General features: G+C 48.4%; 1 protein-coding gene across 1 annotated transcript in view; it reads left to right on the plus strand.

Annotated features, from left to right (window-relative positions):
* LRRC75A (leucine rich repeat containing 75A) overlaps positions 1-16,339 on the plus strand; it is a 57,036-nt gene that overhangs the window by 19,174 nt on the left and 21,523 nt on the right. Inside the window, exon 2 of the mRNA XM_015646801.3 lies at positions 3,767-3,895. Within this exon, the coding sequence (XP_015502287.1) occupies positions 3,767-3,895 (129 nt within the window). The remainder of the gene's footprint in view (positions 1-3,766; positions 3,896-16,339) is intronic.

A 16,339-nucleotide genomic window follows, 5' to 3' on the forward strand; every position in this document is an offset into this window, starting at 1 on the left:
GGACATTAAACCTGCAGAAGCAGTTGCTGGTTTGTGTGGAGGTTCCCAGGGTGGCTTTTGGGACACCCCATCCAGATGTGCTGGTCCCATCACAGCTGCCCAGTTACAGCTGAGCTCCCAAATGCTGCCTGCCCTCTTCAAAAGTGCAAATTCGATCCTCTCTGTGTGGCTGAGGGCTGGTTTGTCCTAAAATACGTTGTGACATCATTACCTTTGGGGGGTTTTACTCTTCTCTCAACCAGAAATTAATTACTGCCTTAAAAATCTTTTTGGGGAAGAGTAGGAGGAAGTGGTTGGATTTTCCTCACAAGACATGGGTTGAGCAGCAGGATGTGTCCAACATCCAGAGAAACACGGGGTTGAGTCACATCCCACCCCTCTCTCTCTCAGCTGACCTTCCTCCCCACTCTAATCCCACCTGCTGGAATCATTATTCCCAGAGAACTTGGAGCAGATGATGGATGGAACTGAGTTAATCCTTCCTTCGTGCCCGACTCTTGTTTACAACACCAACCTCCCTGCTTGGAAATTCAGGATGCTGCCTTGAATTTAGTGGAGAGAAAGGAGTTTTGGAAGAGGTGCTGGCCAAAACAGCAGCTCTTGGGATATTTGTGAGCAGCTGGAATGAGTTTTTTTGTGCAGGAACCTCATTTGGGCAGCGGTAACTCCGTGTTAGTGAAAACAACAACAGCAGAAGCTGCTTTCTCAATGACTCCTCACAGGGACCTGCTGCATTTCCCCCTAATTACAATTCAATTTGCAGTGATAAACGGTTTAATAAGCAAAAATGGGCTTGGCTGTGGTTGGTTATGGCTCTGTGTGGCTTGGGGGATTCTGGGACTCATGGCAGGAGTTTCCAAAGCCTGGGAGCTGCAGTTTTTGACAGCAGAAAGGAATAAGAAATAGTTTTACTGGCATGAGGGAAATATAAGATGGGATGCAGCACCCAGATGTTTTGCTTGGGTGATGTTGGCCTGGAGAGTGGGGGGTGAGCTCTGAGTTTTGGGGGAAAAGAGCTGTTTGCGTGGTTTTGCTGCAAACAACAGGCTGGGCACAGCATCCCTGTGCCTCTCACTGGGCTTGGGGTTTTCTTTTCAAAAACAATTGGGAGTTTTTCTTTTATACCTTTCATGGCTGGGGAATTTTCATTGCTGGCTGCTGTTACCTTTTTCCTGTGGGATTTTTGGATATAAATTACAAACTTACCCCTCAAAGTGGGGTGGGTGGTTGGATTTTTTTGGTGTGTTTTTTTAAAAAGAAAAAACCTAATAGCTTTACACTGCTAGATTTGCAGAAGACTCCTCCCGTGGAGGCTCAGCTGGTTGGTGGCAGGAAGTTTTCCTTCCAGTGGATAAGGATGGATGAATGGTTTGGCTTTCAGCTTCCTAAAGCTGGAAACAAATAGAATAAACTGCAGAGAAGTCATGAGTGATTTCTGCTTGAAAATTCCCCTTTTCCCTGTCACTACCTGCAGACATGTTCCTATTTTCCTGTCACACGTGGACAAAATACCTCAGCAGAGCTCAGGGGTTTGGATCCACTCCTGAGCACCCCTCAAATCTACCCTGAGGAAGCCATGCCTGGCTCATAAATCCCATCACTTTAAGCCCTTATTTATTTGAAATCTGCACTTGCCATCCAGGTAAAATCCCCTGGGAAAAGGGAATGTGCTGAAAAGAAGTGACTGGAGCCAGATGCTGGGCGTTTTCTGCAAAGCCAGTGACCGGTGATTTGCTGCTGACAGCGTGAACTGGTGTTAAGTTATTAAATTGCAGATGAGCTCATCACTTGGCCTCGAACAAGTTTCAGCCTTGAGAGGCTTTAAAATATTGCGTGTGGTGGAAAAGAGACAATGCTGGTGTGGCAGAGAGGTTTGGGGAGCAGCTGAGAAAGACATCTGTGCATAAAAATGTGTGTACCAAGAGGGAGGAGGGAACGCTCCATGCGAAAAATGTAAAGTTCTCCCAGGAGAGAGGAGGAGAAATTCTCTGATTTATGAGCTGGACGATTTAATTTTAGCTGAGGAGAAAAAACGGTGAAGAGTTTTGAGATGCTTGAAGGGGCAAGATGCTGAGCCTGGTTTGATCCTGAGAGGTCCCAGGGAGTTGTCCCAAGTCCCCAGATTTGCCCTCTGGTAGTGCCTGGTGTCTGCCATAAATCATGGGCCAAATCCAGCTTTTATTTAATGTTTGCTTAATCCTGATGCTGAGCTTTACCAAACTGGGAAGGTGACATACACGCTGCTGTGTGATGCTTCCCTCCCTGGAAGAGTGGGAATTTCCTTTGAGCACCTCCCTGCACAATTTCTATTTCTTCTTCCTCTTGCAAATGAGCCCAAGCTCTCTCCACGCTGAGATTAATTCTCTTTTTAATTATTTTTAAAGTCCAACTTGGCGGAAGCCGTGAGACAGACCAGAAATCAGTTTGGCCACTTGATTTTCTCAACCGGGCACGGGCTGGGTTGGATTTTGTGGCCACCTGGATTTGTAGTTCCGAGGGTTTTTTGGTGCTCCCAAGGCAGAGCAGCCTCACACGTGTGTAGTTTTTAATTGCCTCGGCTCTTTTTTTTACTAAATGACCTGTTCGGTGTTAACTCAGGCAGTGCTGCGGGGTTGATCCTAAAAATACCAAGGAAAACAGCGGGATAAACACTTGTCACCTCGTTTGTGGCCTGAGCTGTAATTGCTGTAACGTGAGATCCCTCGGGCTGCCGTGTCTGAAGGCAAAATGGATTTTTTTTTAAAGTGTAGATCTTTGTTTTCAACCTGTCTGAAATCACAGAGCATCCACACCTACAAGCAATGTGCTCTTCCCGTGGGGATTTTGGGGCTGGAGCATCCCTGAGTTCATGACAAGCTTGAATTTATTGTACGGTGCCAAGGTTGGCTTGTGTTTGCCAAGAGGAAATTCTTTGTGCCGGGTGCCACCGGCTCCATGGGAAGTAAAAAAAGGTTCAAAGAGGGGGAAAAAAAGAGTATTTGGGTATTATATACTCAAAAATATTTGAGGTAAAAGGAGTACATTGTGTATAACCCTTCCCCTCTGCACTGATGTATTTCATACAGCGAGGAGTTCTCTGCCAAAATTCCTCAAATTATTCTGTCTAAGAATTACAAACCGTAGAAAGCAGCCTTGAGGGGACCTCAGGAGGTCTGGCCCATCCCTGGGGCAGGATCAGCTCCATCTGAACTGCTCCTGACACCACCTTGTCCAGGCTCCACTGGCAGAGCTTCCACTCCTTCCCATTCAGTCTAATCCAGCATTTTGCTCTTCCCTCACTCCAATCCATCCTCCTGTTCCCACTGCTGAAGTTTTAGGTTCGTTCTTCCCTCCCTGTGCACAGCAGCCCCATAGCTCACCCAAAGCTGCATTTATTCTCCAGTTGCAGTTCCCTGTGATGTTCTCTGGGGTCATCTTGGATTTTATCCTCTGTTGCAAGGGTGTCATCATCTCAGTGGGTTTATGGGGCTGATCCTGCAGCCCTAAAGCCTCTTTGCAGAGCAGGTGAGGCCAGGAGTGCAGCTCCCCTCGAGGTGACACAAGGTGTCCCTTCCTTCTCTTTATCACCCAAACTGCGGGAAAACCAAAATCTCTCCAACAACACTTTGGACCAAAAGCTCCCCAACAAAACCAAAAACTCTCCAACAACAGTGGGAGCTGCTGGGGATCATTTCCTCTTTGGCTCCTGCACCAGTGAGGCCTGACTTTAAGAACCACTGGCTTTTATATCCCACCTAATCATGCTCCTTTTCCCCATTTCCTGCAGGATTTAGGGATGGAGTCGACCTCTCTGGATGATGTTCTCTATCGTTACGCCAGCTTCCGAAACCTGGTGGATCCCATCACCCACGACCTGATCATCAGCCTGGCGAGATACATCCACTGCCCCAAACCGGTAGGTGCCACGCTCTCCTCACGCTCTGGGGCTGTGCTGGCTTGGGAAATTGGGAATGTGGAGCTTCTCCCTGAGTGCCAGGGGAAAATCCTCCCAGTTTTGGGTGGGTCTGGACCAAGAGGATGAGGTTTTCCAGCTGAGCAAGGGATCTTTGGCTAATGTTGCTACTCCTTTTCACTTGTGTGTGGTGTTTTTAAGCACCATGGATCATCCATGGGTGGATGGACCTGCAGGCATCACTCTCCTGTATTTGCTGCTAATAACAGGTCTTTAATTTCCTGTGAGAGTGTCTGAAGGGATGGAGTCACTCACTGCTGCTTCTTATGGATGTTTTACTCAGTTATAGCCTCCACCAGTGTTTAAAAAGGAGGGAAATTGCTTTTTTTTGAAGCACTTGCAGATTTCTTTCATGTTGTGAGGTAAAGCCACAAAGGTGCTGCTCAGGCAGTGTCTGCCTGGGCTGTGGTGTGAGTCTGACCCTGAAGGGCTTCATAAAACTCTCTGCACTCAGTAAAAGGTGCAGGGGACACCAGGGACCCGAATCTCCACCTGCAGAGACCAAGGATGGCTGTGCCACATCCTGCAGCGTGAGATCCAGTTGGAGCCGCACCCCTGTGCTGTGCAAGGATACCCATGGGTCCCTTTCCCTGTGGAGAACAAGATCCTTTCCTTCCTCCTCCCCATGAGCTGGGAAAGTGGAGAAAGCTCCTCTCGTGCCGGGCACGTTTCCAGGCGGAGAGGCCCCGTTCCCCTGCTGAGGCTGCCCTTCTCCAGAGCTCTGTGACTAAGCTGGTTTCTCCTCCTGAGGGTGAGCTGTGCCCCAGGAGAGCTCTGTATTCTCTATAAAAACACCCTGAGGCTGCTCTGAGCCCAGTCCTGCTCTCCCTTGTCCCCCTGCAGGTTTCTTTTGGCACCAAGGGCTGTGGAGGAGGCAGTGCCAGGGTAAGCAGGGAGATGCAAAGTCCTCATTCCTCTGCTCAGCCCTGTGAGGCACATCTGGACAGCTCTGTCCAGTTCTGGGCTCCTCAGGACAACAAGAGCTCCTGGATCAGGGCCAGAGCAGGGGGACAAAGAGGAGAAAGGACTGGAGCATCTCTGACAAGGAAAGGCTGAGGGAGCTGGGGCTGTTCAGCCTGGAGAGGAGATGCTGAGAGGGGACCTCCTCCCTGGCTGTCCCTGTCTGCAGGGACCCAGCAATGGCACAAGAGGAAGGGGCAGGAACTGACCCCAGGAAGCTCCACCTGAACCTGAGGAAGAATTTCTTCCCTGTGCAGGTGAGAGCTGGAACAGATTGTCCAGAGGGGGTGTGGAGCCTTCCTTCACTGGAGATATCCCAGAGCTGTCTGCACACAATCCTGTGCCATGTGCTGTGGGATGACGCTGCTGGAGCAGGAAATTTGGGCCTTCCAACCTGACCATTCTGGGATTCTGTGGTGGCAAAACCCCAAATAAATCCGCCTGTGCAGCACTGAGGCTCTTACTCTGCAGGAGAAGCTTTTTGGATGCCCTTGGTGCTCTCCACATGCTTTGCTCAGCTCAAAGCACCACAAGGAGGCGTGGGTGGAGGGATGGAGGGCGGGATGGGTGCTGCCTTGGAGAGGGAAGCAGGGGCTGTGCAGGTGACAGAGAACAACTCCAGCTGCAGCTCCTCATTGGTGGCTTTGCCTTGCTCAGGTTTGGGTGCCACTGGCTGTGGTTAAACCCTTTTTTTTTTGGCAGCTGAGTGAAAAGTAACTTCATCCCAGTGTTTTGTGGTGGTTTTCTGAGATACTGATGTTCTGTAAGTCCCCAGAAAGTTGCATGCTCTAGTCACCAGGGTTATTTTCCAGATTCCAACCCTCTCTTCCCCCAGACTTATTTCACTTTGACAGAGGCTTGGCACGATATGTGAGAGCAGGAGAACGCTCAGGGCCAGGAGTGCTGCAGAAGTTTTGGCTTTTGCTCTCCATCCTGTGGCACAAATATACATAAATATATATGTTGAGGCAGCTGGGAACTTGTCCTTATCCATCCAGAGGTGGATGGAGCTGACCTGGACCCTGGTCCCTGTTAACCTCTTTTAAACATGTCCCTGCAGGGTTCTGGGGTCCTGCTTCCCTCCTCCCTCCTGGAGAGGCTTTCCTGACTCTCTGTACATTGCTGTTTTTCACACGGCTTCTATTTACACCACCCTTCGCTTAAGGGTGACCCCTTGGTCTCTCCTGTGAGCTAAAGTAAAAGTTGAATCATTTCTCCAAGCCCTGAGTCTGTTTGGCCAGGAAAAAGTTGGCCTGGGCTCTCCAGCGTGGCTGAGGAGTTCAGGGGATGCCGATTCCAGCCAGCAAATTCAACCCAAAAACTGCAACTTGTGCTGGAGGAGGCTGGAGAGCTGTGAAGGAGGAATTTGGGAGGTGGAAATGTTTGGGTGAGTTTTGTGTGGGTGTCCAGGCAGTGGTGCACAGCCAGATTGTGTCTCCCAAGCCCTGCTGAGATCCCAGCCTGGCCTGAGGGCTGGGCTGTGAAAGGAGCCAAGGAAAAACTCTTTTCCAGATCCTTTGGAAGTCAGGGGTTGGATTTGGTGCCATCCCTATTTACAGATGTGTGTAATGCAGTTCAAGGAAAGCCAGGTCCTTGAGTGCAGCTCTTGTCACCTTTGGGGTTCCTGAGGCCTTGGAAGGGGCAGATTTGCTGTTCAGGAAACTCAGATTGTGCAGGAAGTTTTCCAGTGAGGAAAGGGGTGTTTGCTTTGGATCAAACTCATCTGAACAAGTGTTTTCTCTCCTGTGGCCAGTTTTTTTTTCTTCCTGCCTCTCTCCTAATGGAAAAGGACCTTTGGAGAGCGGCTCAGCTCCAAAGCCACTTCCCAAAGTGCCAGGAATCAGTGGGTGCACCTCAGGGTGATGTCTGCCTGTCCCCATGGCCAGGAAAAGGGGACAAAAGACCCCAACAAAGCCATGTGCTGTGGGATGGAGCAGCCAGAATGCCCCAAATCTCCTGCAGCTGCTCAGGTTTGCAGTGGGAAGGAGCTGAGAACACAAACTTTGCGTAAGGAGTGGAGGGACCCCATGACAAATTCACAGCTCTCCGTGCCAGCAGGGATATCTGGCCCTGAACCACTGGAAAATTAAAGCAATTCCTTTTATTCCACAGACCAAAGCCACGTGTGTGGATGACTGATGGCTGTGATAGGGAGTGAGTCAGGCTTCCCTCCAGCTTGAGGACTTGTTGGATTTGGGATAAACACTGGGGGAAAGGGGAAAGTGGAGCCTTGGTTGGGGCTTGTGCCCTTGTGCTGTTTCACTGCAACCCCTGGATTGTACCTGGAAGCTCCTCCAAGCCCTGAAGGCTGCCCAGAGTGAGATTTTGGCTTTGCTGACCCCCATCCTGCTGATTTCTGCCAGGAAAAGGCTGGCAGAGCAGCTTAGCAAAGCCCCATCCCAAAATCCAGCTTTGCCTGGCCATTCTCCTGTTGGTGCCTACACCTCCCGGGCAGCAGCTCCTCCCAGGCCTCAGGGGGAAGATGTGATCTTGTTCAAACACAAGGGAGTGGATTTGGGAAAATATCTCCATTTGGGAGCTGTGTACAACAGGGAACATCATCCTCATCTTCCCCACTGAAATTCAAGATAAATGGGGACAGGGAGAGTTTTTAAAGCTCTTCTGAGCAGCTGGAGAGTGGAAGAAAAGTGGATTTTGCCCTTGGTGGATGGAAGATCTGTTTTCCTTTCATTTGAGCAATTTCTGTGTGGCTCTGATGTCTTTTCCTGCCTGAGCTCAAAACTGATCAGGTTTGCAGGATGGCTTTGATTCCATGAACTGTCACCCATGAAAACAAGAAAGCATGGAAAGGAAAAGTGGTTGTTGTGACCTGGATGGAATAATCAATTTCTAACCCTCCTTCAGCCCTGTGGGATAAGAACTTACAAATTATATTGAGGTTTTTATGCCCTGCATTTTTAAAATGTCTTATTTCTGTCGGGGCTAAAATGAGCATTTTTCTTCATATTTACCATCCCTCTGTGCTGAGCCATGTGGCTAAAACTGTACCAATAACCTCAGTTTGTGCAGGATGAAGATAATCAGGGCACCACGACCACCAGCTCAGGGCCTTTATCTCCAATAAATATCCCCATAATCCAGCTCCTCTGCCACATGTGTTATTATTTGAGCTGGAATTCAAATTATCATTCCAAATTCCTGACATCAAATTTGTTTTTTGGCCTTATGAGATGAAAAGACAGCTATGAAGCGGTGACACGTTGAGGGTCACTCCAGCACAGGCTGGTCTTGTCAACCCCAGTGAGATTTTTACCTTTCCTTTTTGCTCTGAGGTGTGCAAGGAAAATCCCACACAGCTCTCAGATTCCAAAGTGCCACGAGAACACTGTGTATTATTTGTTTTCTGCTTTAAGAAACATCATGAAAGGAGCTGATCTATGAACAAAACTCCTCTAAACCCCCAAAATATTATATAAAAGCAGAGGCGATGATGAGGATTAGTTTAATTCTGTATTAATGGCTCTTTCTGGGTCTTTTTTTTGTTTTTTGCTGGTCTTGCTTCAAGTGTGAAGATCCCTCTCTGTGGGTATTTAAGACATCTGCAATATGTGAAGATGTCCTGAAGAAAGAAAAAGTCTGGAAAGCTCAGACCCCATTGAGGGCAGCTCTGGTTCTTTGCTGACTTGATGTCCTGCTCTGCAAAAAGAGAGATGTTCCTTCCCTAAAGCTTTCGTGTGAGAGCTGAAGCTGAGCTGAGTGCCTGGGAAATGGGGAGGGGAATTGCACTCTGCAGGGGTTTTAAGCATGAAATCTAAAAGGAAATAATGGCAAGGTCTGGATGGGCTGTGATGGGAACTCACTACTGGGAACTGACTGGGTTTTATGTGAAATGGGACCTGAGCCCTGCCTGATCCTCCTTTGTGCAAACCCTGTGGGGTGCAAGGAAGCCCCTGGTCCTTGTCCTTCCCAGCCTGAGGAATGTGCTCCCAGCATCCCCATTTCCATAGGAGATTGGAAATGTGACCAGTTAATCACACTCTCATCATAAAGTCATTTAGGCTGGAAAAGATTTCAGGTCATCAAGTCCGACCATTAACCAGCCCAGCATGGCCAAGGTGACTTTTATCAAACTTTTCATCTTTTTGATGCTTTTTTGGGTTGCTCAAGCCCAAAATCTCAGTGCCAGCTGGCAGAATTGCCAGGCTCCCTTTTTGCTCAGCTCCCACAGTAACAGGACGACCTTTCCCAACCATCTGCAAAGCCCTGGAAACACTGCAGGGTGGATTTTTATCAGCCTGGAGATGGATTTTTGCAGTGCTTCCCAAATGTCAGGTGCCACATCATGCAGCAAGAGATGTGCTCAGCTTCCCCTCTCTCTTCCCCAAGAGCATCTCGGTGACACCAGCTGTGGGTGATGGGCGTCATCAGATGGGCTGGAAGATTAAGTTATTAAAAAAAAAGGATTAAAAAATTATCCAGGAGCTGGAAAAGATATTTCAGTTACCTGTGGGTGAGGCTGGAGTTCCCCAGTTTAGCTTTCAGTCTTTCCTCAGGACCTCTTTACCCACAGCCTCCCCAAGTGTCCCCAAGGGAAGGGACAGATGAAGAACCAGCCACCTCATTAAACAGTAACAACACATTTTATTGATGTTTTCTGCTGGTAATTGGCATTTGAGTTCAGCTCACTTGGGTTTTAATCAGAATATCATTTCCCTCAAAGGAAGAGAGGAGATTGATTCCCTGCTCCTGGCAGGAGGGTGATTTATTCACCTGAGAAGATCGTGGTGGGGACCTGGCCTGGGGGATGGCTGGAGGGGAGAGCTGGCACTTGGCTGGGGGTTTTGAGATCTATTTCTAGCCCAACTCACAGCTGTGGGAATACCAAGCAGGAAAATGTTCTGCTGGAAATGTGGGTTGACAGAAATGAGTGGCTCAATATGGAAACTTTGAGGACTTTCATAAGGAGGGTTTTCCTCTCTGTTAATAAACTTCTGAGGGGTGAGGAATTGATTGTGCCTACATCTGAACTGGTTCAGGCAGCAAAGGCTGCTCACCACCTGCCCAGGGGGCTGAGAGGACTTGGAATAAATATTATGACCCAATCTGAGCAGTTTTGGGGCTACAATCAACCCGTGTTTCAACCCTGGCCCCTGAAGGCTGGCAGTGCCCAGGGTACCTTTGGATTCTGCTGCTCTTCTGCGGCATCTGGGGAAGGGATGCTGGTGCCACGTCTGGAGGCTCTACCCCCAATCCTGCCTTTGCCTCGTGCTGTGGGCTTGAAGAAAAACCCCAAAATCCCCCAAATTTCAGCTTCTTTGCTGAGTACCACGGTCAGGCTTTGCACGGGGGTTCAGAGGTGCTGAACTTTGCAGGATGAGCTGAAAGCACTGAGGATAAACCCCTGGGACTTTCAGCAGCCCTGTCCTTGCTGCTCCCTCCAGCCCTGAATGAGGAGTAAAGCTCCCCATCAGCATTTCACAGCGGGGAGAAGCAATGCCTGCATTTGGGAAGGGCTGTGCACTCAAAACACCTCTGGGGCTTGGAAGCACTCCCATTTCTAGGACTAATCCTGGAATTTGAAGAGTTCCTGGCATTCAGCCTGTCTGCAGCATCACAGCTGCTTTTTCAGGCTATCTCTTGGAGCAAGGAGAAGTTTGTCCCTTTGCTGCTGAGCTCCAAGCTTGCCTTGGCTGCTCCCAGCACGGTCACCTTGCTGGGACAGCTCTGCATCCCTTGGTTTGGCTGTGCCACAGGGCAGAGGTGCTTTCCCCCAGATTTGGGGTGGCTCTGTACCCTGTGGGTCTTCTGAACCCCCTCTTGGTTCTGCCCACAAGTAGAACATGCCCTCCTTTCCCTGGGAAGCACCAGGGGACAGCTCCTTCCAGAGGGGAGGCACCCACTCTGTCTTTATCTAAAAAAAGGGAAAAATAAAGAAAGAAATAAAAGCAAAGAGCTGCTTTTTTGTAAATAGGGAAGGTGCCAGGAGGCTTTCCAGTGATTGCTCTTCCTCGATGGCAGGGACTGGGATTCCTGGCCAAAGTCCAGCAAGTGATTAGCTCCCAGTTTGGAGTATTTGGGGATTTGGGTAAGAGCTTTATCCCACCCTTCCCATCTTCAAAGAGTTTTGCAGTTGTTGGGTAATTTGCTAAATCCTCCCGATTTCTCTGTCACTTTCCTTTTCCTCCTTGCCATCCATCCTCCCAGGAAATCCCCAGCACATCTCCTGTGTCTGCATCCATAGTTCCACATCTGCTTGGAGCACTTGGAAGGGCACCACTCCCTCCAGCCTCGCTGCATCCCTGAGCTGTTGTTGGGAGAGATTGGATACACTCGACTGCTGCTTCCTCACCTCTTTTTCCCTTAAAAAAATTGGGAAAATCCCCAGTTCTGCTGTGCCTGTGAGGGCCCCACGGTGGGTAATGAGCTGGAGATGAGCTCTGTACCCTTTCCCTGGGATTCACATTTGCAGGGAATAACAGGGACTGGATGTGAGGGGGGTCCTGCTGCCCCTCCACAGGCTCCCAGGGCTGAGAACCCCCAGGGAATGACAGAAATATCCCAGGGACACTCCTGCAGCGACGAGGGGCTGGGCTGGGCTCTGCTTCCCGTGGGATCCCATGTGGAGCAGCTGATCCAGGCTGGGAAAGTCTCTCCGTGATGTCCTGAATGTGGGACATAAATAACCCAATAATCCACGTCTGGTTTCACCCTGAGAGCAGAGGGGGGGACAGAGGAGGGCGAGTGGTGCGTGCTGGGCTGAGACCTGCGGCTCCAAGGGGGATTTTCCCTGAGAAATGCTGATTTTCCTCTGAGATTCATCCTCCCTGTGTGTGTTGAGGGGGAAGGCAGTGCCATCGAGTGCCATCATCCCCTGAGCACCCTGATTCCAGCAGCAGCAAAAAAAAACACTCATCTGTTTTTCTCTTGGCTGTTGTGCACAAGCTGCATTGATTAACCTGTTGTTTGCTGGGATATTTCCAGAGTAATGAGGAAATCCCTCCTGGATTTTTGGCTGCTCCCTTTGTTTCACGGCAGCTCCAGCAGTAGGATACAGATGGATTTAGCATTAAAATGCTGCTTCAGTGACCTTTCCAGTGGCATCTAAGTGGCCTTCCCATAATGGCTTTGTTTGTAGCACTCAAGTGGGTCCAATTTATCAGGAGTGGGGATGCTCCAAGGCCTCCTCCCCACACCTCAGGGAGGTTTTGAAGGCCTCACAGCACCAGGAAACCCAGCACACACCTCCCTGCCATTCCCCACGCTGCTCCCATTCCTCCTTCTCCATGGAAGCTGAGCTGGGTACCCTCCAGCAACTCTCAGGGAAGAATTTTATATTCTTGATTTTATTTTATTTTTTTCAATTTCCCTTTATCTTCCATGTTCCCCTCAGGGCCATCTATCACATCGGATTTTATTGCCTTCTCTAATTGCTTCTCTGAAGTCCAAGTGCAATATTACTCCAGGATCCTCTGGAGCGACTTCCTGAGCTGCTGCAATCCCGTTCATCTCCTACTTCTGCCTCTCTTGATAAGCCCTATTGTACATTGCTTTTCATTTTGGTGTGTCAACACCAAGCCTGAAGCTTTGCACTTTGGCCTTTCAGCAAATCAGATTGGGGGGGAAATGTGCAAAATTGGGTTCCATTCCTTCCCTTTGTTCCCACAGATTTTACTTTTCAGCGTTCTGCCACTGCTGCAGCTTCATCAGCTCCTAATCTGGGCTAATTCAGGGGTTAATTGCTGCGTCCTCGGTGCTCTGTGGTTGTCCTAAATGAGCAGTCGGTGCTGCTGGGGTGCCTATGGGTTTGTGGTGGCAGAGCTGGAATTTTTAAGAGTTGAACAGGAACAAATCCTCCCCTGAGAGCCAAAGACTGAACCTGGCTGGTGCTCAGGGGGAGGTGACCACCCACCCCATCTCTGCAGCCAGGACATGGTGGGGAGCTGTAACAATCCCACTCATTTGGGGTTTCCAGCTTTGGAAGATTTGCCTGGAATCAGAGGATTTTGGGGTTTTTTGAATCATGAAGTTGAAACAAGTGCCATGCTCAGTGTTGGGTTAATTTGAGGAAAGCCAAGGGGTGAATGTGATCTTCTGGAGATGGGCCAGGCAGGTCCCTTCAGGTGACAGCCTGGCTGTCCCTGCAGGCCCCTCCTGCCCACAAGTGGAGCCCACTCCCTTTTTGCACCAGTTGCTGCCTTTCCCCCTCATTGAGTTTTATGCTGCTGTCAAGCAGGACTCCACAAAATGTTAATTTTGCCCTGGCACGGAGCCCCTGCCATCTGCTCCAGGACACCTTCAGCTGCCAGAGTGTCAGGCTGCTCCAAAAAGGTGCTGAAGGGCCAGAAGTGCTGCTCAAGGTCTGTATTCTCACCCTGCTTTGCAGCTAATTACAGCCACAACCTTTATTAATTATTCATTTAATTATTCTTATGTAAAAGCATTTTTAGTTTGTTGTGCAGTCCTTATCTGCAGACCTGGGTTTGGAATTCCTCTGGATGGTTTTGTAACTGAGTTTGGGGTTTGCCAGGTGATGGGTTGGGTTTTCTGATCAGCATCTCCAAGATGCTCCTTCCTCTGCAAACAGGTTGCTGCTGGATGGGAAATTTTGTGGGGTTTCTAATTAGGTTTTGTCAAAGCCTAATTTTTGCTTGATAGAAGATTGGTTCTCCTCCTTAAAAAAAAAAAAAAAATAAGCCACTTTTCTCTGGATTTTATTTATGCTACTTCAGATTTTACCTCTTTTTCCTCTTTTACCTTTTTTAAGAGGAAATTTTTGGTGGTAAAACCTCTATCCAAGCAAACCAGAAGGAATGGAGTGAGGTTTGAACGTCATTCCTTATCCAAACAGTATCTGGAGCTGTTTGCTGGGTTTGCATTGTTTCTGTGCAGCTTTTATGTCTTTCATTTTTGTTTCTGTGCATCTTTTAACGTTCTCTCAGCAGGATTTCCCACAAACCACCAGGATTTCCTAATATTTGGGGTAGTTAGAGATGAAAATCCCCCCAAAACTGGTGATGTAGGATCTGATTTGATGCTGGGCTCTGACTGTGTGTAAGCCCAGTGGCACCACAGTGATCACTGCAAAATATGACCAAAAAATCCCCCCTCATTCTTATTAAAATGGTCTTTATTAAATTGCTTTAGTTCCTCCTCTAATTTGAATTAAACCAGACAGGATTTATTTTCAAAAGGATTTTCTGCTCTGTGCTATGGGGTGGGTGAAACTGATCAGCTCTAAAGGCACGTTGTCACTTTATTTGGAATTTATTTTGGGGATCTATCACTCTACTATGCCAACATCTGCTTCCCTTTGGGCATCATCTCTCATCCTCCACACTCCAGATCCTCTTCCCAGAGGAGCCTGAAATGAGGGAAGGGGAATTACAAAACCCTCATGGTGATATTTTAAGGACACCTCCCTGGAGAGCTCTTCCAGGGGGATTTTTTATGCCTTGCCCAAAGAACTCGGCCATGCAGGAGGAGGAATTTGGGATTTGGGATTTGGGATTTGGGATTTGGGATTTGGGATTTGGGATTTGGGGTGGATCCTTCCCTGCACACCTGGATGAGGTTGTAGGTAGGAACAGTCACCAATCCCTGTGTTCACCTCCTGGCTCTTGGGATGTTTTGGGGGAGTGGTGGATTTAAATCTTCTCCTACCTCCTGGTCTCACAGGATTTGCTGGAGAAAACTCCATTAGGACTTCCAAAGGGGAATCTGGGACTGGCTGCAGCACAGATGTCTGCAAGCAACAATAGGCTGAGCTCAGCCCCACGCTCTGAAAGCAGAGGGGGGAGGGACAAAAAGAAGAAGAAAGAGAAGGGAAAAAGCAAAGCAGAAAATCATTAGATGACTTCAGCCCCTCTTGACAACATCAAAAAGGAAGAGTCATAAATTTGGATCCCATTAAATGCCGGGGGGAGCAGCAAAAGCCGTTTTGGGGCCGCAGCTGCAGGTTTGGGTGGGCAGAGCTGTGTCCTGGGTTTGTGGGGCTGATCCTCTGTGCACTGGGTGGACATGGCTTTCACTCCCTGACTCTCTGAGATCCCTGCAGTGTTTGGGGTCCCCATTCCCACTTTAGGGATCTCACAGGGTGTGAATTCCTCACTCGTGGGGCCATTTTCACGTTTCCTCTCCCTTTTTACTGTCATCCTTTCCAAACCCCAAGGTCTGTCCCTACCCCAGCTGGAGTCCCTGGAGATTGGCTCCCTTTGCCTCCTGCTAATTTAGGATAACTGATTGGATACACATTAAAGCCATTGAGGATTTTCTCCCCTGGGGCTTCCCAGGGCATGTCTCACTGTTTTATGCCTTTGTTTAACTGGATAATAATTCCATTTATCATTATGAACATGGAGGTTTTTGTCTTTCAACAGTTTGAGGTTTTTTGCTTAATAATCCAGACTATTATCCTATTGTCCTAGCTGTTCATCCAAGACAAAAAAAAAACAAAACCCAAGGAGGAGGATTTGGAAGGAAATCTCTCATTCTCTTTATTTTTCAGGTGTGAAATAGGTCATGTCTTAGGTTCATTGTCTGCTGAACTGCGTGGAAAGCCAAAATCTTGGCTGAGGAATCTCCACACCAAGAATTTCCTGTGCAGGGAATGGTGTTCCCAGGATAAGCCTGGCCTGTGCCTGGACAGAGCTTCTCGTGCCTCACAGCTGCAAATCCTGCAGCATCCAGAAAGGGATGTGGCAAGTGTGAAAAGTCTTCCAAAAGAACCACAAAAGGAGAAAAAAAAACGAGCTTAATTTTTAATGGATTCGGAAAGGTCAGGGAGTTCTCTTGTGTTAAGGTCTGCAGGACAGCACTTTAAAAAAAAAATAAAAAATTGATTGTGAGTGACAGAAATGTGGGAGCTGTGTAATAAAGAAAAAAAAAAAAAAAAAAAAAAAAAAAGGAAAAAATCCTGTTGCTTCCTCGCAGTCCCCAGACAATGGCTAATTGTTCTAATTTGGGTCGCTCCCCTGCTGTGCTGCAGCAGGAATTCTTCACCCGAGCTCTTTAATCATTAATGTTGGCCTCTTTTCCACGGTGCTTGGCCCCGGTGCAGTCCCCCAGGGCTCTGCCCATCCCCAGGGATTCTGCTGCTGGAGGAGCAGAATGTTTTTTAATGAAAACAAATTAATTTCTTGTAACATCTTTATCACCAGGCTTTGTGTCATCCTCCTCCGGGCTCTCCCCTTTCACAGCAGCCCTGAAATCCAGTCTGGGGACCCAAATCTTGCCCATGTGGTGATGCAGAGAGGGCAGGCAGTGACTCCAGGGTTATTTATATTATTATTTATTTATATATTAATATATTTTTTTATTAATATATGTTATATATAATATATGTTATATAAAAAATATGTTATATACTATGTAATATAATGTGTGGCTGATGGACCTGTAGGAGCTCAGCTGATGGCTCCTCACCAGCATTTATTGGCTGGTTGGGAGCTCAGTGCTCAGAAAAAGGGC

Source organism: Parus major, chromosome 19 (assembly GCF_001522545.3).
Source record: "Parus major isolate Abel chromosome 19, Parus_major1.1, whole genome shotgun sequence".
NCBI lineage: Eukaryota > Metazoa > Chordata > Aves > Passeriformes > Paridae > Parus > Parus major.